At 40.2% G+C, this 24,927-nt stretch overlaps 2 protein-coding genes across 2 annotated transcripts; one reads left to right on the plus strand and one right to left on the minus strand.

Annotated features, from left to right (window-relative positions):
* Window positions 1–12,986: 12,986 nt before the first annotated feature.
* Window positions 12,987–14,926, minus strand: mxtx1 (mix-type homeobox gene 1). Its single transcript, XM_047603566.1, has 3 exons — window positions 14,905–14,926; window positions 14,251–14,447; window positions 12,987–13,857 (listed from the first exon to the last, which is right to left on the minus strand). The coding sequence occupies exons 1-3, from the start codon at window positions 14,924–14,926 to the stop codon at window positions 13,120–13,122; spliced, it is 957 nt and encodes a 318-aa protein (XP_047459522.1). The 3' UTR covers window positions 12,987–13,119.
* A 3,997-nt stretch (window positions 14,927–18,923) lies between these two features.
* Window positions 18,924–23,250, plus strand: tmem254 (transmembrane protein 254). Its single transcript, XM_047602132.1, has 4 exons — window positions 18,924–19,091; window positions 21,084–21,187; window positions 22,004–22,063; window positions 22,590–23,250. The coding sequence occupies exons 1-4, from the start codon at window positions 19,005–19,007 to the stop codon at window positions 22,708–22,710; spliced, it is 372 nt and encodes a 123-aa protein (XP_047458088.1). The 5' UTR covers window positions 18,924–19,004; the 3' UTR covers window positions 22,711–23,250.
* Window positions 23,251–24,927: the final 1,677 nt, after the last annotated feature.

Below are 24,927 nucleotides of genomic sequence, written 5' to 3' on the forward strand. Positions count from 1 at the left end.
GGAAGATATTGTGCAGATTCCTCAGAGTCTCAGTGATGTGATCAATGGGCTTTGAACGTGAACAGGTGATTCTGTTTGTGAGGCCATAAACTTGACTATTAGTCTAAACTCATTTTGCAGCAGTGTTCATTAGTTTTTAGGCCAATAAGTACACATTGAATCATGGTGTCATCATCTAAAGCACCGTAGTATAGTAGAAGTATCTATACAATGTAGAACACAATATATTATATGGGTTCTATATTAAATTCGGCCTATTGCTTTTTATAAATATACATTATTATAATCATTGTGCTTTAAAATATTAAGATAAACATGACTGACATAATTGAAATGTAACGACTTCTGGCTCCATTTATCCCTTTACTAACACATGTTGGATTCATGTTAATGTGCATTTAAAGAAATTAAAATTGGTGGGGGGAAAATAATAATAAAAAAAAGTCACACGTTGAAGACATATGAGTTTGTGGTAATATAAGCCAGTGGAAAAAAGTTTTCAGACATCCTTAAAAAGTGACACGATCTCAAATATGTGTTACAGAAGGTGTGACTGCGTTAGAAAGACACAAACCAATACAAATTACATTTATTTAGACACGAAGCAACAGAAAAATGTGTCTTTTAATATAAAAGCCTTCATAAGCGGATGACCCAATACCCAAAAGGTCTTTTATCTGTGACTGTACGAACAGAAGTTGCACTTGAAGACCTGAGAGTGATTCTTAATGCAGTCGTTCACACTTGCATGGGCCGTCCCAAAACCTTTTTCCGCCACCGTGCAGAAAGAGAGAAGCATCAGAACACACAACAACTGCCTGTTTAGGTAATAACATGCTGCAACGTACTGTGAGTCAAAACACTTCGGAGACTGTCTGTCTGCTTTTCACATGACTTTATGCCTGAGGAAACGAACAGCTGACCCATGTGTGTGTCTGTGTGTGTAGGATGGATGGGCGCTGGGAGCTGCAGATGGAGACACCATGGGAGGAGGTCAGGCTTTTCTGTGTGAAAGGAGGAGCGGAGGCTCGGGGCTTTGACCTCTGAGGTGCAGGTGGCCAGGTGTGAGCTGTCTCCCCGAATTAGTGCACTCACAACCGCCTTAACAAAGCAACTCTCCTTCATGATTGGAAAGGAAGGAGCATGCGTGTGTTATTTTGCTGTCTCTATTTAACGCTTTGCTGTCTGGGTCACATGCAAAATGAAAACCTTTTATTCTCAGCTTCTTAATGTCTCTCTGCAGTTCACACACATGCTTTACAGAACCTCTTCAGTTTAATTCCATTTATCCCATCATTTATTCATTGTTTTTTTACATTAACATGCATCTTTTTTGCATAAGATCGTGCACCCTCTGTTTATGTTGCGTCTAAATGCTGGCACACATGATGAATGAAACCTCACACAGAGATTAGCCCCGTCCCCACGAGGTGTCACATTGCATGGACACTAAAACAACTGCGTTCAGTACGTTTGAAGGAACAACGTATGGTGCAATCCCTTTGGGATCATTTTTAATGCAATGAAAGCTAAAACTCTGACATCTGCACTGCCTGTGTCGCAAAAACTAAGGGAAATTGAAAAAGGGGGCTAAAGGGAAGTTGGTGCATGTCTTTGTGACCTCGAATCAGTCACTGTTGCAGCAAATATAAAAGAAGGACTAGAAACGATCATGTTGCACATTTTGCAGTACGCAGAGCACTCGGTGATGAACTGAGCCACAGCTTGCAAGAAACTTCTTCTTTTTTGTGTGAAAAAGAAAGAGGAACGAACATAAAAATTTACAGTAATTCAACTCTTAGACAATAAAACATGTCTGACAAGAAGTAAGAATATCAAATATATTGCTATTCACATGCATTATATACATATATATCTATATCTATCTATATATATATTCCCTCCATCCCCTCCCCTCTATAGGCTGAGCTCTTGGTTGATGGTCCCTAGGCAGCTGTAAACCGTCCAATCAGCTGCAGGGGGCGGGGCCGAGGATTCTCCTGCTATCATCACATTTGACAGCTGCTGCAGCACCTCACATGACCAAACAACAATTACCTCATACATGTAGTACTCCTGGCTGAAGGTGTTGCATTGGAGTCACGACTCCCTGAGGTGGGCTGGGCTGGGCTGGAGAGCAACAAGACGGGAGTTCAGCTCAAATAAAACCCAAACTCCGGCCTGCAGGGACGACTTTCTAATAGATGCACCTTACACTTCTACTCTGCTGAAAGGCTCCCAGCATCAATCAATGTGTCAGCCCTCGCCTCCTATAGCTACACGTGTCTCTTAGATGAAAAGGTTGGTAAATGCCAGCTGCATTATATCTTCTTTCACTACTCATCAGAATATGCACATAAAGTTTAATATTATTTATCATGAATCTGTGTAAAAGACATTACAGTTCCATGGGGATATTACAGATTAGATTTTTATGATGACAAAGCAGCCGTGTTCTGTCATGTGTGTCACCCTGTGATAGTTCAGCTGTAAAATATGCGCAGCATCCAGGATGTGAAGCGTACGGAAAATTTAGCTCACTGTGATATCATGATTTATGATTATTGTGGTGCAAAATAGTTGGTGAGTTATGCAGTAAAACATATTTAATTCCTAAAGTATTTAGATTTTAAAGTTAGTTATGGTATTTATCATGTCAGTCATTAATACATTTAGTGTTCAAACCCTCAGACTTGTTTGTGCCAAGTTGCTTTTTGGGACTCGAATTACGAGCATGGATTAAAAATCAGCTTTTATTGAAATCAACATGTCTCTGTGTCCCTGTGTGGAGAACTTCAGAATCATTATAGAATTATTTCTCATGTGATGAACTGTTATACAAGGCCAGAGCATCAAAACTAATATGAGGCAAGATGGTAATAAGAAAAGTTCCTGGGGCTGCAGTTGTATTGTCTATTTTCTGAGTTCATCATTTTACTAACTACTAATATAACAAACTTTTTCAAATTTGAATTAATCAAAACTTATCTGAACATAGTATCTATGACTGAAAACCTATTTCACTGTTTGTTGTTTTTACTATATTCTGTCTTTAATTAACTGAGTATGACTGAACTTGAATGACTTGTGCTGATAATCAGAAATGCATCATCCCGTAGTGGAAGGCCACTGTTTAGAGCGTGACAGTGATTGAAAATGACCTTGTTTAGCTTTATGGGCCTATAAAAGTGCAGCGCTGGCATGCTAGCGATTAGCATCCGTTCTTGGGTTTGTGACCACCAACCATCATTCACCGTAATGGTCCAAATATTTGGAAATATTTACGACAAACAGCATCTATCGAGCATCTGAGTCTTTTTAGTCGTTGTAGCCTTAGTTCTTACACATTATGTGTCTTCGTGGGATCAATTCTAACCAGGTATTTCGAGCAGTGCTGACACGAAAGAGCCAGAAAGTCATAATTTAAACTGATCAGGAGATGGAGATGTGTTAATTAACATAATTGTCATGTGTCATAGTTGATCACATTTTGTCTGTTTTCAGGCCTAAATCAACCAATCACCAATGTTTCGTAAAGATTCTTCAAAATATTACATATACAACTGAGTAAATTGAAATTGAAAGCTACTCATGAACATGTTGTAGTAACACTGTTGACACGCAATAAATCCACACTTGACTCACACACTACTTTCTATTAAATAACTAAAGAGGAGGAAGAACAAACCTTGGAGCAGGTCACGTGATTTGGATGAAAGTGAAAGATGAAAGTGATTTATCAGACACGGATATAGTTGTCAAAAAAGAAATATCTGTCATGATTATCTCAAGTTAAGAAAAAGAATAAGCTTATTTTATTATTGTTTAGCTAATTAAATGGTGGTTGTTATTAAATACGGGCTGTTAGATATTCTGGTGATATCTAATCATTTTTTAGTAACAAGTGATTGTTTCCATAATTAACAATTATGGATTTTGTAAAAACATGATTATAATGAACATAAAAAAAAACATTTTTCTTACTTTTAATAAAAATGTATCCAAGATGTTGGATCATCTGGGTCAATTATATATTGACCCAGATGTATTTGACCATATGAGCCACAGATTTTCCCAACTGAAATATCTTATTGAAATATCTTTCAATTTAATGTTAGCAACTACAGTTTGTACAGTGCAAACTAAAGCTAAAAAAACACCATTTGTTTGTCATGTGGCGTCAAATCCCCCAAAACTGAACTGTCGCCTCAGCAAACAGCTCCACCACCTCCCCCCAGTCATGTTATATATGTACATAAAGAGGCTATATACTGTACTATAGCTATATATGTAGAGAATTCAAATTTCATTTTGATCCTCACATATTGTGTCTCTGATCTGCGGTGATGACACAGATTTCCCTGTCCCCTGCTGAGAGAAGAACATTACATTCTCGAAAACGTCCGTCCATTGTCTTCCATCTAAGGACATTTTGCGACAGACGCTGATTGTGATCGCGCAGCGTATCAGGTTCGTTCGGTTGCTATAGACCGCGTTAGCGCCGGCACGTACTGGAGGACTCTGCTGCCCCGGGAGTTCATTAGTGAGCGGCTGACCTTATTTCCCATGTGGATGACATTTAATATCAACTGTCTATTTCTGTGTGAAGCTAAGTTTAGAGGCGGGGGAGCTTCAATAAAACACACCGGTCTGTTGGATTCTGTGTCCATTCACCTGTAAACACAGATGCCAGAAATGTGGTGAACCAGCAACAGACGTTGTTCACGGTTGACTGGAAGCCGCATTGTGTTTTCAGTGAGTGAATACGAACAGGAACAAACATGTTGCTGTGTAGTGTTTGATCACAAAGCGCTGCTGGTCTGGTCCGCCAGTTTGGTTTGTCGTTCTGTTTGAGGATCCTCGAGTGTCTCGCGTCCCCTCTCCGGTTTCCAGATGTTATCTTCTCGACGCTACGCGAGCGCACACGCACTTCCTCTTCCCTCCGCCATCGATCACAGGCGGCGGCTGAGGATGAGGCAGCAGACGGGACTGACAGAGAGAGCGGCTGAGTGCAATCACAAAGGCGCTCACGTGAGCTCCTAAATTAGAGCGCGGAGCCAGCGTGGGTCTCCCTGGGAGGGAGGAGTTTGGTTAAATTACAGGCCGTATTTTTAGTGAAGGCTATAGGCTTCGTCTCTGGAATGACGAGCAGCTGAGGACCATCACTCACCCGTCCGTCTGCCTCCAGCTCGCACGGCTCTGGAAGATGTAAACGCTTGTGAACAGAGCAACAGCAAAAACTGTGAATTTGTCTATGACACATCTCTAGGAAATATATATAACGGCTGCTGCAGTGTTCATAGTGAAATACTAGTGATACTAGCTTGTTAACCTTCATGGAAAACACACACAGGGGTCGGCATGATGTGTAGTTCAGCCATGACAAACATACCCTCTCTACTGGCCTAAACTTTATCAAAATCACTGACTTACATTTCAATATTTTCCCATTAATCTTATTAAATTATTCCTTAAAGACAGTTCTTTTAATTTCATGGCCTGTTTCTGTCTCAGCTGTTGTGTTTCTGGAAGTTTAATTTTGCAGTTTTATCCAGTCGTATTTCAGTCGTAAGTAATTTAACCTGACCGTTTTTTTCCCCCAGTAACGAGTAATCTAACGCATAATTGGATTAGAGTTACTTATCCAAGTTACTATGCATTACTATTTTTCCCATTTTCCTGGGAAAAAAAGATATATTTGTGCTTGCTTCCTGTCTCGAGGAGTGACGTCACGTATGCAACAAGTCATGTTTTCAGTATGAGGACAACACACAAATAGGCAACAGCACCAAAAAGTCAAAAGAAAAACATTGAATGTCTCTAAATGGTCCACCTACATTCATTTAATTCTTGTCAGTGATTGACAGCTGTCATGTCACACCCCGTCAAAGGTGCTTCTGGTGTCAAAGTGGGGGAGGAGGGAGAACAAGTTCAGCTGTACCAGCGTTAGCATGAACAAGGTGGATTAATTACTTTCTAATCCATTTTCCTCTATGTATTTGGAGGAAGAGTCAGACGTTATCGGTCAAACGATGTAAAAATAACTCCGTAAGTAACCGTGAGTAGCCAAGAATTTCACTTTTCTGTTTTCTGTGCCTGCTTCTTTTTGGAGGAGATAGAGCATGGACCCAACAAGGAACTTAGAAAACATTTCACCACCAGCCGCCACTGTTCTCACGTGTAACACCAGTTGACCCTTTGCTACCACTAGATGGCAGATAAAGGCGTCCACTCATGAGGACAACGGGTCTAAATGAGGCAGAATAAGCTGCCACAAACCTAAAACATAATGTCCCCAGACGAGGACGCAGGGTCTCGGGACGTTAAAGGAGTAACCATTACTTTACTTTTTACTTTTTCAAGGTTACCGTGGCACGATGGTTTCCAGATGCTCTGTTTAAAAAGAGCTAGCGGTTTGTGTTCATGTATCGTGACCCACATGGGCAAATTGTCCCCGTTTACGTTTTGAAAGCTATTTGTTGAACCCACGATGGCGGAAGGAGGAGGAAGCACATCTTTGTAGAAAGCTGTCTTCACGGTGGACGTTGGGTTTGGGTTTGACCTTTCCTCACAATATCCAGCTTCTTTTTGTTTCTTGAGTGAGTTTCTTGCTTTCGTAATTTAGCATTTATTTCGTTAAATTAGATACCTGTCTACGCTGCAGTGTCCTGTTTTACTGTGCGTCCTTGTAGCGTCGTTGGTTTCTATATCAGTGGCGTCACAACGATCGTATTAAGTTTTTTATTGAGTTTGTAGTTCGTTGAAGGCCTGGGTGGTCCTCCACTAACAGGAACATTTATGGCGCTAATGAGCTGTCTCCGTTTACTGTAAGCGATTTACCCTCAGTCTCCCCATCTTGACCTCAAGCGCAGCAGCGATTGCACAACAAAAACACATTTCCTCTGAGACTACGCACACAGCTACAGTGAATCCAGCATTGAACGCATCATGAGGTTCGTCATGTGTCTTCGGGGGTTACTAAACAATACCAACGTCCGTCCGCTTCACCCGGGTTCACGCGCTTCCAGACGGGGGCAAGTTGTCGTAATCAGCTGAGTTCTTCATGTGATGACGGGTGTGTGTGTTTATATTTATCTGCATGTGTGTGTGTGTGTGTGTGTGTGTGAGGCTGGAAGCTTCTGGTAAGATCAGTACGTCTGACCCACATTCTCCCGTTGACCACTTCCCTAAGTCGCACACACCCATTTACACGGGGACATTCCATAACTGTGACCCTGTTCACCACATACGAAACAGAAACTAATAAATGGATTTCTGGTAAATTTGTCTCTCATACATAATAATTAGTTTTATTGTAGCCCAACTCTCCCTGTCCTTCTGAGTGTGGGTAGTTTTTAATTTAATGACGTATGATTTTATTTTATTCATCTTAAGCCGTGATTTTTTCTTACGATCATTGTTGTATCAATGACAATTGATTCTTTTTCTAAATCACCAAACAACTTCATATTAATGATATGCTAATTAAATGAATTAAATAACTTTAATTATTTTAACTCTGCAGTAACTAACCCTCCCCGGCGTCTTGTCGTCTTTTAAATGATCTTACCTTAGCTTGTCAGCAAATAGCAGAGGAAGAGGTAAATGTTCCAATAAATGCAGTGCAGGGATTTACTGGCACAGCTTCAACTAGACTACTTCCAATTGAGGAGCATCAAAATATCAATACTTTTGATGCTTCGGTCATTGGAGGTGATGTGGGGACACAGTAGGAAAGTAACTAAACTATTGAGTTGTGGAAACACAACAAAGCTTGTGAAACACCTCAGGTTGAACCACAACACAGAATATGAGACATTTATGATGAGGAAGAGGAGAGAACAGTCACAATTAAGATGAAAGGTTTCGTTTTATAGTTGTTCTTAATAGTTAAACAATCATTTATTTTAATGGTTTTATTATTTTATGTATTTTCTTAGTATTTGAAGCAGCATTTTCACATATTTTGTATGATTGTGGTTTTGCTGTATTAGCTCTGTATTACTCTGATGTCTTGTTTTCTTTATAAAGTGATGATTTGAAATACACTTTTTTTTACCAGGTTTACCAGACACGTTAGGGCGTATTTACACAAAGTGTCATATCGCTGATACCAGCCTGAATTTTGCTCAGCATCACATCGGAAAGAAAACTGGTGGTATCGGACATCAGTACTGGAGGGGTGCACGGGGGCTGGACTCTATCCCGGCTGTCATCGGGCCAGAGGGGGGGTCCACCCTGGACAGGTCTCCAGTCTAACACAAGGCTAACAGACAGAGAGACAGAAAACCATTAACGTTCACGCCTACAGCTGCTTCAGAATCACCAGTGAGCCTAAATAAATCTTCTTTTTGCACTGTGCAAACCACCACCTCACTGTCTGCTCCAATACATGTTATAGCCTTTGCAATTATTTACCAATTTTAGCTATTTTAATTACTACCACACTGCACATACAGAAAATATTTTATATATTCCACAATGAAACACTGATAATATGTACAATATTACTATTACTAATATTATCAGTACTTAGTACTGTGTACAGCCCTGTGCAATATCCGACAATCACTAAATGTTCGCAATTCTATTATTTTTTTTATTTTGCAATTCAGTACTTTATTCGTCATTCAATATTTTTTGTTGCAATGCAGTGCATTTTGTATATATGCCAATACTTGTACATTGTTTATTCTGTTCTCTTTCTTTTTATCTTATTGTTTTTATCTTATTGTTTATCTTTTACACTTTTATGCTGTTGCAGTAGAATTCTATTCTATTCTATTCTATTCTATTCTATTCTATTTTTTGTAATACTTCTGTCAAATTTGTAATAGTTTTGCATGTGTGGGACAAACTAACAATGTCCTATATCTAATGTCTTAATGGGCATGTCTTTGGATGGAGGGATGAAGCCGGAGAACTCATAGAGAACCCACGCAGACACAGGGAGAACGTGCAAACTCCACCCAGAGAGATGGATTCGGACCAAGAACCTTCTTGTTGTGATGGCAAGTTGATATTCTGACTGATTTGAAATCCACACTGACGGGGCTCAGTTATGGATTTACATTAAATTTCTCCCTCTGTGTACTGTTACTTCCTGCACCTGAAGGCGTCGTAGCAACTTGAACATGAACAAAATGAAGACAGGATAAATGTAAACACGGTCACGAGATACAATGATTGTAGCCCGTTGTTAAAACTACTAACTACTGTGAATCCTAAACTCTTTCCCACCATTCAAAATGCAACAACAACAACAAAAAAAAGCGGATGATTTCCAGCTTTCTTTACCAAACTTCTCCTGTGCTTCTGGTTTGTTGACGGTATTCTTTACTCTCTGAAGTGCGCATCACGTTCATTGTGCATCACGTTGCGATGAACAGCTGCCCAGCAGTCTGCAACATTTCCTGTGCTCGTCTATCTTTAGTGAGTGAAGCATGCCGGGGAGCCACGTTGCCTCCTGCGTCTCAGCCTATTGTTTGTGTGTGTGTGTGTGTGGTTTTTTTTTTTTTTTATATCTGGGGACAGGAATCCAGGCCAGACACTAACAAAAGCACAACACCCTTCCTCTCATCTTGAGGATGAAGGCACGAGGCCAGAACAGTGTAAACAATATAAGCACGTTCGGCTGTTGTGGGAAACAGCGTCAGACCTCAAGCCTGACATCCTGTGTACAGTCGGTTCTCGGGAAAAAGAAATACGTCTTAGGGTCATCGGGAGGGACACGCAGGTGAAACCACAGATGGTAAAAAGATGATTTTTTATCTTGAGCTGGAAATTGAACCCTTAAAAGAGTGTCTCCTGGTTTTAAACAGAAAAAAATCTTTATAAAAACTGACTAAATCAATATAAACGGTGGATGGTTGACTGGAACTGTGTAAAAAAGAAGGACGAAGACGGAAAGTGCCACAGTTTTTGGTAAAAACTGAGGTGGGAGCTGGGGACTAAATGATTTTAATCAAATCTTACGAAACAGAAACAAAAGACGATGAATTTTCAAAAAACAGGAAGGAACCAAAACATGCGAATGAAAGGAAATACAAGGAAATGTGCAGAACCTAAATACCTTAATAAAAAACTGGTAATGGAAACATCTACATTTGGTAAAACCTCTAAAGCTAACACATTTTAATCTCTCATGAGGAGGTTTTTCAGACGTATCGATATAAAAGTTTAGCGCGAAAATGCAATGGAAACGCTTTTTTTGGATTTCTCTGTCGCTGTCGTCACCGGAGATGATGCAGGGGTCATGTGACCAGTTCATGTGAAGTCCATCTTAATTTAAGGGAATTCTGGGATATCACAACATGAGACTTTAGAGAGTTTCAGCTCATTCGCAAAACACCTTTCAACGTACAAAATGCAATTGTACTTTAGTGAAATTTCATAAATATCACTTTTTTTGAAGCTATATACAACATGAAAGTGAACAAATACATAAATAAAGAGGGGCGGAGTATGTGGTTAAAAGACACAAGACAGGTGAGTGGAGTCACAGTAAAACTCAAATCCTACAAGATTACAAAATAAAAGCAGGAAGCACAAAGAAACACGACCACAGAATGATCCAACGCTCAAAACCATGACAGAAAGAAATAATAAATTAGAAATGACCACAGAATCACCAGTGATCTTTTCTAATGCTTTTCCTTTTCTCTCAGGGGAGAACAGACATAATGAATACGTCAGAAATGTCCGAACGACAACATGCACACTGTCAGGAGAACCAAAAGTAAAATGATAAACGGCTCCTCCAGAGGGCGACACACCGATCGGGCATAACATTATGACCTTCTTCCTAGTAATGTGTACTTCCTCCTTGTGTCTCCGAAATAGTTGTGACTCACGAGGTTTTCGGTTCTGATTTAAGTGGAATTCTCCCAGAAAAGAAAGATCTGTGAGATCTTTAAGCTGGTCACCGAGTGCCTTGTATACGGTGGGACATGTTCTCCGTTTGGGATGATAACCATCACATTGGATCATAAGAATAAAAAAGTAGAGCACAAAACCAGAACTCTGCAGGTTTTGACTCATGGACTCTGTTCAGACCAGCAGAGGATAGTCAATGTTGTTTACTTTTCCTGTTAGTGGTCATAATGTTGTGGCTGATTGGTGTATTTTGCAGTGACGACCTTAAAACCGTGATGTTGTAGACACACACTGACACCTGAGCTCTCTACATATTTATTAAGCTGACATTTATGAATCAGCCTTGTGACTGGATGTGTTATTGTGGTTCTAAATGTGAAGGGTGTTAAGTGGTTTATGTGGATCCAGGGTTATTAAAGGAGGATCATCTCTGTCCTGTTGTTGATGGCGAATGTGCAGCGCAGGCAGTTTCGTTTGCACCTCTCACAATCATCACAGAAAACAATGTATCAGCAGAATTAAAACTATACCGAGCATTTTTTAGGAAGAACGTCTAAGTGAATGTGTTCACGGCTCTTTGTCTGGTGCAGCTCATGTGGCTTTAAATACTTATAACTAACCTGAAGTAGCTCAGAGTTCCTGTAATCCAACATTCAGATTCATATTCTCATTCAGATGGTCGTGGTTTCATGGGGTTGGTAAAATATGTTAAAAAAAATAAAAATATTTGCATGTTTATGCATTGATTTCAAGACAGACGTTAAGATTAAGGTCGCGTCAGTGAAAATGTTTTAGATTTTCTTCCAAAAGGTTAATTCAGTGATGCTATGATATGCATGGCAACCGTTTTTTAGTGGAGTAAACCAACACCTGACAGTTAGAGCGTGCACTTTTTAATTAATGAATTATCTTGTATGTAGCAGCAGACTGCTGCATCCATGCTGCATGAAGGCAGGATACCACAGGTTCATCCCATCAGCACCAGTCTGAGTATGAGAATAACTCACACTTGAGACTTGTCTTTTTTCTTTTTACAGAGATTCTTCTTTTTGCACAATAATCTGCTTGTTTTCTCTGCCTATCATCTACCTCATATTTTATATCTTAGCAATTATATTATATTGCAATTTTTTAGTTTTCTTTTTTTATTCTGATCCCACACTGTATATACTGAATGTCAGAGTGCTGTTATATTCTTTATATTTTCTTTCAAATTTGATAGTCTTTTATTGTTTTTTGTACATATTTCTTACCTCATTCTGAACTACTGTGACAGTGACATTAATTTCCCATACGTGGGATAAATAAATACTGTCTTATGTCGTATAATGGACGTATTTTAATTTGTAACAAAACTAAAATTGGGAAAACAGATGATTAACTGGCTTCACTAAATCATCAACTAAGCCCAGGACATTTACTAAACACCACAGTCTTAAAACTCCATAATCCAGATGGAAAAAAATAATTCAAGCATAAACTGCATAGAATCATAACGTTTTGAAACAGCAGCTGAAGAATTTAAGTCAAAAAGCCTAAACTCCGGAGGCCCCTGATGTAGCTTTGTTTCTTGTCAAAATGATTCATTTTTCGCTTAAAAGAAAAATGCCTTTGGCTGCACATATGGGCCAGTTTGAGGGTTCCATAAATAAAAAGCTTCAAAAGTAAAATGTGTTTCTAATATTTTTGTTTTAGAATAGTTTTTTCCTATTTTCTACAGCTAAAAGAAATATTGCTGGTGTCAAGTTCATCCCATTTTCATTCTCCCAACTCACAGGCGCCATCTACTGGCTGTACAACGAGCCTCACCCCCCCCCCCCCCCCCTCCTCCTCCACCTCCACCTCCTCCCTCCCTCCCAGCTTGTTTGCATGTTTGTCACATCTGGATACCAGAGGAATTCATGCAATAGATTTGCCTGTGTTGACATTACCAGAGCCAAATCACTGGCTGCAAATGAACCCGGAGTAAAGTACCGGATGAGGAAAGCAAAAGAAAACAGTGATATTCTTCTTACGACTGATTTATTTTTTTATAAAAAGTGCAGAAAATCATAAATAATTGTTATAAATAATGATGTGTAAGTCCATTAACCAAAATAAACTGGTATAAATAAAATCCACGTAGGATTTAGGACAGAGTGAGTAAATGTGGAACATTTCGTGTCTTTGGAGGCGACGCATAAATTGTCAAAATCTAAAATTTTACAGCTGATTTGAAGTCCATTGATGATCCTCATTGCAGAATCAGCAGAAAGGGGTTTTCTCCAAGGCGGCGTGGCCGTCCAGTCCTTTTCCCCCCAGCCAGTCCTCATCCAGCTCCCCCAGAATCTCTTGCAGGGACAGCTCCGGTAAGGGGGCCTGCTGGACCAGCGCCGACTCCCCGCAGTCCTCCAGAGCGACCCCGCCCCAGGAATCCTCCAGCTGTGCGTACTGGCCCTCCGCCGGGGGGCTGTTCTCCAGGCTGGCGTCCCAGTATCCAGAATCCGGGGTGTCTGGGGTGGAGGCGGAGGAAGCCATGTACATCAGCTGCTCCGCTGATCCCGGATACATGAAGTCCGCCGGGTTGGAGCTGGAGCCGTAGTTTCTCATCTCCAGGGGGGAGTGGCACCACAGAGGGGGCACGGGGGAGCTCTGGCTGCCCGACTGGGGCCAGTAGCCCCTCAGGGACGGACTGGCCACCGATCTCCCCTGTTGAAGCTCATACACGGAGCCGTACTGTGCAGGCTCCTCCGCGGCGGCGGTGGAATAGGTGGAAGGACACTGTCGGTGGTAGCAGGCTTCCTCCATCTCCTGCTTCAGCTGGGAGGGGTAGGCCGGCGGGGGCCCCTGAGCCCTCGCGGGAATGAGTCCAACCTGCGGCCCCAGGTTGGCGGGAACAGGGGGCGAGTGGATGTCGCCGTGAGGCGGGCTGTCTGACTGCCACAGCGCCTTCTTGGTCCCTTTGCACTTCAGGGTGCGAGCCCTTCGGTTCTGAAACCACACCTGGACAAGAGAAGAAGAAAAAAAGAAAAGGAGGTGAGATTTAAAGCAGATATTTATGTTCAAGTTATTTTCTCTTCCCAAACAGACTCCAGCGGGGGCAGGAGGAGGAGGGGGAGCTCATAGATATCAGCTGTCACAGCCTGTTGTACAATCTGGCTCCCAGCTCAAACGATATCCTGATAAAAACAGCTTGTGTCGTCTTCAGAGATAAAGAAATAAACTGATAACTGTATCTACAACTGTATGCAGGATGCATTTGAAAACAGAGCCTTTTATGATAACGATACGGAAAGTCTTACAGCACAGCTCACTACAAGTCCACGTAAGCAAATGTAGGCCAGTCCTAAATGCATCTGGACTGAATGTATTTCATTATAAGGTCGCGGTTTGTACCTGGATGCGTGACTCTGGCAGGCCGGTGGTCTGGGACAGGCTCTCCCGGAGGCTGATGCCGGGGTACGGGTCGGTCTCGAAGGTGGCCCTCAGGAGCTCCACGTGCTCCTTGGAGAAGCTGGTTCTCTTCCTGCGGCTGGCGCTGCGAGAGGAGCCGCCGCCGCTGCTGCTGCCGGAGGCCACGGACCTGGCATCGTCTGAGGGAAGCAGACAAGACACGGGGGCTCACATCAGACCGGTGGTCTCACATATCACAACATAAACCTGAACGATGCTGCTAATTCAGAATGCAGCTTTCTAAACACATAAAGAAGTGAATGCAGCTATGTTTTGCAACTACTTTAAACTGCTACTGCATTTAAGTCTAAACTAAAAACCTGGAAACTCTGTGGTTGGTGATGTTTTCTTTTTATAGAGAAAATGCAATAAATGTGTCTGTGCATCACGACAGATGAATCTAAAATTCATTTAATATCCATTTATCCTTATTAACACCTCCTGTCTGGGTCATACGGTATCAGAAAGGTTAAATTAACATTATTGTGATTCAGATACAAAAGGTGGAAACCAAACAAACACGCAGCTGCAGATAATGAATTAAAAAATCAGAAAACGGTTGTTTTCGTCTAATATTTCTCTTAAAGCAGCTCTTACCGTTGCTGGAGTCCTTCCACATCGCTGCGGTTCAAATGAATGGATTTCTGGACACGAGTGGTCGGCAGGTACGGAGGTCAGCGGTGGAGCGGTGGAGCAGTGGAGCTGTGTGTTCCTCCTTCTGACTGACTGTGTCTCCTTGTCGGTGTCAGGGAACCTTTTATATTGATCACCCGAGGCCCTGGTGTGTCTGGGTGGGGTGTTCCTTTTTACTTTGACGGAGGATGGTTAATAGAAGTACTATGACCCCCCCAACACATCTCCACACACATACACACCACCCTTAGCCCCCCCATTATCACCTACCCTGCATCAAAGCGAGTGGTGGCACAGTCGATGGCGGATATGAATGAAGAAAGCCTGGGTGAGATGGTGAGATGGTGACGCTCGTCGATACCACTTTACCCAAAGACGACGTGCATGTGACCGTTTGTGTTGTTGAATTTGACACACGAGCAGTTGGAAAGATGCAGCCTCGTCTTTGCATATTTTTTTTCCCTCATCTTATCTTATTTATTTTCTTTTGATAATGGAGATAATAGCGTGTCTGTGTGTTTTTAATATAAACTATTACTTTTGCAAATTTGTTCGTAATGATAATTTTAATTACACTATTTACACATATCATTTATTTTAACTTTATTTCATCTTTCTTTTTACCTTTTACTACTTTTAAGATGTTTCTTTTATGTGCAGCCAGGCTACTGAATGTGCATCACTAAAGTCGATCTAAGTCTAAGTCTATACATACAGTGTTTTGAGATGTGCAGTGACGGGATAAGTAACAATATATTGTCATTTAAAGCCCCCACTGTCACCGTCCCTCAATTCAAACTTGGGAGTCATCTGATTAGCGCCGAGCACAAACTCCAACTGTTGAACATTAATCAGGCGACAATAGCCTCCGAGAAATATTTAACTCGCAAACTTCAGCGAGCGGCGAGCGGCACTCTGAGCTGGACACTATCAGCGGCTCCTGTTTGTTTCTTTTCATATGCAGAGCAGCTCGCCTGCTATCACGAGAGGGGGGCAAAAAACAAAAAACAAAAAACAAAAAAACAAACAAAGGTGGGTTTGCACAGTGATTAATTGGGACGTTCACCAGGCTTCACGCAGCAGCTTCATCACAGGGAAACGGATGCGTCGGAATGAATAAGCTTGTCAAACTTTTTAACATGTCCGGCCTTGACCAAGCTGAGAGCGGCTGCTGTGACCTTTGACCTCACCGTGCCAACTCATCCTCTGCACTATTACTTAAATTAAATATCATTTATTGCATTTTTTTTAAAATCCTTTGCTTTATTTCTGCACCTCAGCCGCAAATACAGACATTCAACAGTGTCAAACAGGAAGATGCACGGCAGATTTTATTTATGTAGTTAGTTTAATTTGCAGATATATTAGAACACAGTGCAGCTTGAAGTCTTCCAGAGTTATCTAATGCAGCACAACAAGCGAAGGCCATTTTGTTTTATCTTTATCTGCACAGGCAGAAGAATCAATGTCTCTGTGTTTGGAGACGGCTCCTGAAAGTCCCACCTGCTCTTTATCCAAATCCCATCACATATCATACTGCATGTCCTTAATACTTCTGTTCTCAAATAGCAGGGGCTCCTCAAAACCTCCATATGTGAAGTAATGATTTTAGTTAATGTTGGATATGTATTAAACAAACTTTTTTTGTTGTTTTTTTATTGTTTTTATATCATTATCCAGAGTGAATGTGATAAAATAATAGAAAATAGGAAAGAGTCTCAATCAATAAAGCCGTCCAGCAGATCAAATAGAGGCTGGGCCCAAGTTTACATACAATGATCGAGTGATTAAAGATTAAACTAAACACTGGTTTGACCAATAGGCTCCTCAGCCAGAGCAACATCAGTATAAAGAGCCTTGTTTAGTTTGATCCCCGAGCTATAGAGATGTGAACTTTAAAAAAAAAAAAAAAAGAAAAAGGGGTCATCTGACCAGCTTATCACCTCATGCAAATTGCAAATGTAATTCTCCAATGTGTATGGGAGCAGTTTAACTAAGGAGGCGATGGTGGTGGATGCTGCAGGATTTCACATTTCAACAAACTTCAGGGGTCAAGCAGCATGAAATACATGTATTATATGATTTGTCACTACTTTCTTAATAGTTTAAACTTTATTATTTAGGAACATTTGTCAAATTAGAGACAAACAAAAAATAGACATGATGATGAGACATGATTTAAAAACTGGAAAATAAAAACATACACATGGTCTCAGCTATCATCAAAGTAGTATAGAGAAAATCCTGCTGTTTTTTTTTTGTTTTTTTTTTACTTTTATAAAATGGTCTCTTCTTATTATTCCCTCTGTATCTATCTGATATAATATAATATAATATAATATAATATAATATAATATAATATAATATAATATAATATAATATAATATAATATAATATAATATAATATAATATAATATAATATATAAATGTTAATACAAACAGATTAAAAGAAGCAAAGAAATTAGTTATTTTAGTCATAAGCGTTGCACTGAATAAGGTTGATTATTTCATGGATGAGCGTGACACTGACGCCATAAGGTTGATATATTATCAGACAACTATTTTGTTTTAATAATTTTCTGCTGAACAACAGAAAGTCAAGGTTCAGATTAAATAAAAGTAGTCAAATGGAAGCAGTACAGTAGTAGTTGGATGTAGTGTCATAATTTATCCTATTATATAAGGATATTGACTCAAAAACACAAATAGATTTCCTTTTTTTTTCAACATTTCAAATATGTAATAATATTAATATTCAAATAATATGGTTTCTGGAAATGTTTTACCAACAATCTGAGAAGTTGTTGACTTCAACAGTGAAGCCAGACGGGGGCAGCAACGCGACGAAAATCTCCAAGTGTGTTAATTAACCATTTATATGGAATTTATTAAAATACCCGGAAATTCAAGTTAAAATTAAATAATATGAAAATAATTATTTATTGGAAGGATGTTGAACAATATTTTATTTTAATTAGAGATTCAACTGACAAAAAGGCTGTGACATCAATTAATATATGTAACTACTTTAATGCAATTTCATGAAAATAATGACTGTGCAACAAGTTATTTCCTTTTCCCCAAACAAGTGCAATATTATACAGTCCTGTTTACATTCTAATTTGTATATAGTGTCCTTTTTAGTTTGTTTGCTGTACATGCCTTGTCTAGTTTAGTTATTTATTGAATATTTATCTTTTGCACTGACGACAGAGCTGTACCTCAGTTTCGTTGTGCAATGTATATTGTTATATTCTACCGTGCAATGACAATAAAGACTCTAATCTAATCTTTAATCTAGAGCTGTTACCAATCAATGTACCCGAGTTGTTTCCTCTTATAGGTTTTGTGTTATTATTATTGTTCTTCGTGTATAATGTTCTTTGTATACTTTGCATAATTGTTTTGTGTGTTTTTTATGCAACTGTTCATTTTTATAACAATAATAACATAAATATGCCAAATATGACTAAACTTTATTTTAAACTCATAAAACAGTAAAAACACAAAGTTAAAAAAAAAACAATCAACAAGCAAACAAAACAAAAACAAAACATGACCATTTTCTATTAAATGTAATATTCTGTTTAGCTCATTTTAGTCTACATGTGTAAGTCACTGATGTCAAACGCAAGGCCTGCGGACCAAAAGCGGACTGCTGGAGGGTCTAATCTGGCCCACAGCGTGAATTTCAGTAAGAGAAGTGGACAGAACACAACAATGAGACCCAGAACTAAACAGCAATGTGCCCTAATTGCACTTGTTTGTCTCTCTTTTTTTTTTTTTTTTAAGGAAAATTTATCAAATGCAATCATTTACCTAATTTACTTGTACTTCTATGGGGAAAAAATCAGGAGTTGTTAATATTTGTTGGTTATTTATACTATTGTGCTACTAGTCCGTCTGCTCTTGGGCTATATGTGAATCCTGAACTAGGATGAGTTTACCACCTCCTCTACGTGGAGAAGTCCCTCCCGCCCGGTCCTCCTGCCGGCCTCAGTCCTGCCGCCATGTTTCCACACGGTCACATTTGACAGCGGGACCAGCGCAGAGCGTCGGCAGCCATGGCTAAAAGTGATGGAAGCGACTTCTTCAGAAGAACCAGCCTCTTCTGGATTGTCTCCGTGACTCTTGCGGTTGCATATTTTACTGTAAGTTCTTTAAAGTCCGCCGTCGCTCAGTTGTCATATTTAAAAGTAGAATATATAATATAAACCGTTTATCATTAGTTTTCTTGCAGCTTCGTAAATGCCACGGAGGTGTGTTGCGTCGAATGTCCTCCGGGTCGTTTATTATTCTCAAAGTTTTTTAATATGTGGATATTATGATTTAATAATTAATATTTTCCAAAAATGTTTTATGTTGTTTAATCAGCCGTCGGGCTCAAATCTTAGTCCTAGTTTGGAAAAAGGGGAAAATAAATGGACGTGGTCTCAGCTATCTGCAAGAAAGAAAAGAAGAAGAAAATAGAAGAAAATATCGCAGGTTTCCATTATAGATTTCCCATGCACATTATTCTATTGCCTTTTTCCTTATAATAGCACATGGCTGATGTATTAATATCTCACTAGAAACGGTAAAAAACAAAGAAACAAATGAACTCCAAAGTGTTTTGTCTGACAGTTGCTCTTATCTGTAAACATCGAGTCCTTTAACTGTTGTTTGATCTGTGCTTCGACTGAGGGACTCGCTGTTTTCCTGTCTCACTGACTCAGTAAACACTCCGGAGGCTAATTTCTTACAAAGTATTATGTGGTGAGCGCAAATATTTAACTGTAGCCTGAAACCTACAAAGAACAGTTTGGGAATAAATAGATATATGAAGACATTTAACGCAGCGCGGCGCGGCGCTCATAGGTCTGTGGTGACAACAGTCCCTGTCAAAGTACAGCGCTAGGCCTGTAAATCAGTCCTGGAAGAGATTAGATTCAGCCTGTTTGCATTACTGTGTGGTCATTAAAACATAAGCAAAAAACTAAAATGTGGACGTATTCAGTTAAATAAACTTAAGCGGAAAATGTAGACAAGAACATGACACTACAAAGTCTATATATGATTAGAAAACATAGTTTGAGGTGTGTGTTTAACGTGCCTCAGAGCCGGTGGGCCCTTCCAACAATAGTCCTTTGTGTAGTCGCATTGACACAAACCTGACACAGGTCACAGGTGGACAGGAGACGAAGCAAAGGACAATGTCACACAGCTCCATTTGGATCATGTTTGTGCGGCTCAAAATATATGAAGACGGAGGGACAGAGTTGATAACAAAAGGATTAGATTGATGTTTAATTGCACTCTGTCCTTTTACATGGTCTTAACCTTTGCTAACTGAGGTTATTCGTTTTTATTATTGTGGGTTTAGTTGCCACCAGGTTAACTGGTTGGTAGAGGAGGTGAAACTTGAGCTGACTGACTGTAGCACACACGTTAAGGAGTCAGATTTCCTTCCTTAAATCATTAATTAATGAAAGTTAGCATTTACTACCTGTCTTCTCTGTGTAAATATGTGCATGCTCTGTACATGTATACATACATGCACAGTGTCAACAGAGATGAATAATAATTAACAGTTGTGTAAATAAATTCTTCCTCCCTGTACTTATTTGAAAACCATATTTTTATACTACATCTTGAGCTGGTGGATGTTTGGACATTTGCTTTAACTCTGTGTATGTATCATCTCATTCGTTATCATGTGATGATGCTTAAATAATCCACAACTGCGTCAAATTCAGTTACATTTCTCACAAACAAGGCTGCCATCTGTAGTGCACCCAGCTGCCGACGCCACAATTCAAACTGCTGCAAAGAGCCATTCATAGCGTCATTCCACCTGCAGGAAATGCACATTACACAGTCCTCTGTGGCCACTGTGCGTCTTTTCATTCAAACTGCAGCTTGTTGCCTGAGAGCAGAGAGATTGTGGTTCGTGTCAACCACTCCCGGACTTTCCGGCATTAGCAGCTGGACCAGAACACTGAGGACCACAGGCTTTAAAAGGAAGAACCAGTCATGTGTTTTTTTTTTGGTCATTTATAAGCTGTGAAATCTGCGGCAGAGTATTGCAGCGCTCACATAGAACTTAAATTCTTAGAAAAGTGAGTGCGTGGTTTTAATTTGAATTACTCCACTTTGCTTTGCAGTGCATCGTTTTCGCCCCAGAGATAATCCCATATGATTACCTCGGTCCATACGGCACCTTCTGCAGATACCTTGTGGACAACCACGCTGCCGTGTTGTACAAAGGGTAAGTGGTTAAGCTTTATTGCACCACTGTGATTAAGCTGGTCCGGATGTTTTCAAGATCAAAGATCACTTTATTGGTCCCCACAGGGAAATTGTTTTGTCCAAGAGATAAGAAATAACATATAAACCAGACATAGATATAAGAATAAAAATAAAATAATCTTAACAAAAAAGAATAAGAATGAGGTAGTAAAGAATTACAAAAAACGTACAATTCAGTCTCCTTTTCCTTTTAGACTAAAACTATTTCAGTAGTTTAACTTACAGTTTGAGATATAAACAACATTGATGTTCATTAAAGCTACTATTAATTAGTTTTATTGTGAGGCAATTAATTTCTTAGAAGTGAGCTGAGCAGCTTCAAATGATCTGTTAAGTGCCCTCACACGGCTGGAATACGCTCTTTAATCAACTGCACCCTTAATGCTTTTTCTCAGTGACAGATCGTTACCGCCACTTTTTAGATAATCCCCCAAGTCACATGACTGCTGCTGCTGCACATCCAGTATTAAGTAATAAGACAATAAGCAATCAGAGATTCTAGTTTCTCTTTGGGTCATGTGACATTACGGGACAGTTCTCCGGAGGAGAGGGCAGCTGGGAGCTGCCGTTGAGCCTCTGAGGGTTTGATGTCGGTGAAGTGGTTGGTCTTGTTTTACGCCGTCACGTGATTCCCGTTAATTCACCGCCCTCTTATGTGGTGGCAGACGAGAAACAAAACACTGTATATATATATATATATTTATATATATATATATATATAACTAAGAAAGATCTAGAATTTATTCTTTACTTTGATTTGAATTTTCTGTTAAAGGTGGTGGGCGACCTGGGCTATTCATCTCTTTGAGGCCCTCATTTCGTTGAGGGTGTGCAGGTAAGAATGACACGCAGCCTAACACCTCTGAGCCCCCGATGATCCTTGTTCCCTTCATTTAATCTGTAATCGTATCCTCCTTCATTACATTAAAACCAACGAGTGTATAGCATTGATCATCTTGTTCTGATGGGAAACTTTTGGACCTGGTATTCATTTATGTGGATGTTACTTAGACATGTAGCACCCACCTTAGACCAGACCAGACATATACTACACTCGAGACTCAATACACACCCACATACACAGTAAAATAACCTTATAGGTTTTGCTCCTGTCCTGTTTGTGTTCAGTGAAATAAAAGTAAAACGACAGGAACCATATCGTCCACTAAGTGGTGCTGTAATCCATTTTTTTTTTCATCTCCACATCCACTTCATAAAAACAGGTTTATAAATTGTATATCCTCCAAATATTCCATCACAAGCACCACTTTAGTTGAAAATGATTCACAGATCTGGGCCGAGGCCATTAGAGACCCCTGCGAACGCACTAACGCTAACTCTCTTTAACCGTTTCCCTGCAGTAACAAAGGAGTCACCAACACGTCCACTCGCTGCCTGTGGTTTTTCCAGACCTTCCTCTTCGGCTTTGCCTCCCTCAGCCTCCTCCTCAAGCACGACCCCAAGCGTAGCAAACACCACTGACACCAGCACCATGAGCAACAACAACAACAACAACAACAAAACAACTGAATCTAGAGAATCAGTCACTTCCCGGTGATTTTTCTTCTTCTTCCACTGTTTGTAATAGGGAAATCTTTGGAGAAAATACCTGAGCCTCTTCTATACACTGTTTACTTTAATAAAAAAATTATTAATCTTTAACATATCAGTGATGGAAACACTAGAGATGTTTACAGGTGTTCCTATGACAGACCGACGCCTTCACTTCATTCCATACATTTTTCAGAACAATAAGCTAGAGAAGGCCTGTTTTTACTAATAATATTTTAGCATCCGACTTCTCCTGATGAATCCGAGGACAATTTTAGTGCAATACACGAGGGAAACAGTGGCAGGAAGGACATGTTTTTTCAGCTGCTACAGGACCAAGATGAGTTCAGATGGGTCGGTTTCACTATCAAAATAAGCACAGGTGCCTTTTTTTTCATGCTGCCATGTGTTCAACAACATGCTGGAAGTCTGAAAGTTAACACAGAACAATAAAGTGACTTACAAATGGGACGGGAAGTTTTTATGCCGTTTGTTCATCGTTGTGTTGCATTCACTTCTGTTCTTGGAGTTAAACACTAAGAGGAACAGTGTTGGCCATGTTCATAATCCTACCTAGCATAAAATGGGATTTGTTTTGCAGAATTTGGAATAGAAGAGTGCTGGAAAAATCTAAATGTTGGAACTAAAGCCGAGAGACAGAGAATGATAAAAAGTTAATCTAAATATTGTGCATAAACCCACAGACCGACACCATCATCACTTCAAATGTGTTAAAACCATTCAAATTCCTGCATAAGATGAAATGTCATGCTTTTAGTCATGCACTGATAGATCATTTAAAAGTTTAAAAGTCCAGTATTTGTCATAGTTTTATCTCTGCTTAGCTTTCCAGTAACTCCAGAACTTCGTAACTCGGTTTAACTCCTTGAACCACTGACTCTGTGCGTCTGCACAGTTAAAGTAGAAACCAATGATCAGACCAAACAGCCCCGAAACAACAAGCTGAAAGGCTCCAAACTGCTCTGTAGAGTTGCAGGAAGCTGCAGATTTGTCACATTTTATATTATGTTACTTTATTTGATCCATTGTTTTATTATAAAAAATATTAAATAGAGCAGCTTTAACCAGTCAAGGACCAGTGTTGCCATAGTTACCTTTTTTTCTAACGCATTTTTTATTTTTTTTATTTAGTTTTAAAACTGCATAATTAAAATCGTTCCCACTTTAAGTGACAGGCGGTAGTCTGAGCTAACAGGTAGGTAGGTGAGTCAGGTGGGCGGGTCTTAACGTCCACGTCCATATGTGGAATATCCACATGTGGGCGGAGTAACGCTCGTCCAACATGGCGGCAGCAGGCTCCACCCACTTCGGACGTCATTTTCGAGGTTCAGAATCCAACCTGCGACTTCACGATTGTGTTTGTCCATAGTATGTACACTCAGTGCTCTAACCACTACTCCAGAGGGCGGGGTTTCCAGCTGGTAAATGCTCATCTCTCTCCGCCTTCCATCGTTGTTTACCTTTGTGTCTCTGCGTAGTATAACACGTGCCCACGCTGAATACGCGACTAGTTGCATACGTGACGTCACTCCCCGAGACGCAGCAAGCAAAAATACAAAATGGGAAAAATAATAATGCACAGCAAGTTGGATAAGTAACTTTAATCTGATTACTGGTTTGGAAATAGTAACTTTTATAATACTTGTCACTGGAAAAAGTCACTATTTTTTGAGTAAAGTGACTGGAGTCAAATTCCTTGTATGTTGACACATACTTGGCCAATAAAGCTGATTCTGATTCTGGTCACTAAGTAACGCATTACCGGCATCACTGGCATCACCGTCAAGGACACATGAAAGGATGTAGCGTTCCTCCGGCTTGCACTCGTTAAGTCCTAGACCTGAAGGTTGTTGAATGAGTTCCAGCTCAATGGTGTTTCATGCAGGCGAACAGTGTGTGACGCGGGCTGAACGAGGCTGAAGCCGCAGCGCGGGGTCACGATGTCCTTTGCTTATGAACTTAAGAGCATTAACCCGTCTTAAACCGCCCCGTCTCCACTAGAGCGGCCTCCAGCCGTCTATCGGGGGCGCATAATGTAAACACACCACTGGCTTTCACACCCGTGTGTGAGTCACTTTTACTCTTAGGAGAGTGCACCGACCAGTTTTTTCCCAGGCTCTGCACACG

The sequence above is a fragment of the Mugil cephalus genome, chromosome 13, assembly GCF_022458985.1.
Source record: "Mugil cephalus isolate CIBA_MC_2020 chromosome 13, CIBA_Mcephalus_1.1, whole genome shotgun sequence".
NCBI classification, from domain to species: domain Eukaryota; kingdom Metazoa; phylum Chordata; class Actinopteri; order Mugiliformes; family Mugilidae; genus Mugil; species Mugil cephalus.

Excerpts from the sequence above, each read along its gene's own strand:
- tmem254 (XM_047602132.1), top strand. The coding sequence starts at position 19,005 with ATGGCTAAAAGTGATGGAAGCGACTTCTTCAGAAGAACCAGCCTCTTC. Across the intron at positions 19,092-21,083 it reads TTGCGGTTGCATATTTTACT|TGCATCGTTTTCGCCCCAGA; the intron begins GTAAGTTCTTTA and ends TTTGCTTTGCAG. Across the intron at positions 21,188-22,003 it reads GCTGCCGTGTTGTACAAAGG|GTGGTGGGCGACCTGGGCTA; the intron begins GTAAGTGGTTAA and ends TTTCTGTTAAAG.
- mxtx1 (XM_047603566.1), bottom strand. The coding sequence starts at position 14,926 with ATGTGGAAGGACTCCAGCAACG. Across the intron at positions 14,448-14,904 it reads GTGGAAGGACTCCAGCAACG|ACGATGCCAGGTCCGTGGCC; the intron begins GTAAGAGCTGCT and ends TGCTTCCCTCAG. Across the intron at positions 13,858-14,250 it reads TGCCAGAGTCACGCATCCAG|GTGTGGTTTCAGAACCGAAG; the intron begins GTACAAACCGCG and ends TCTCTTGTCCAG.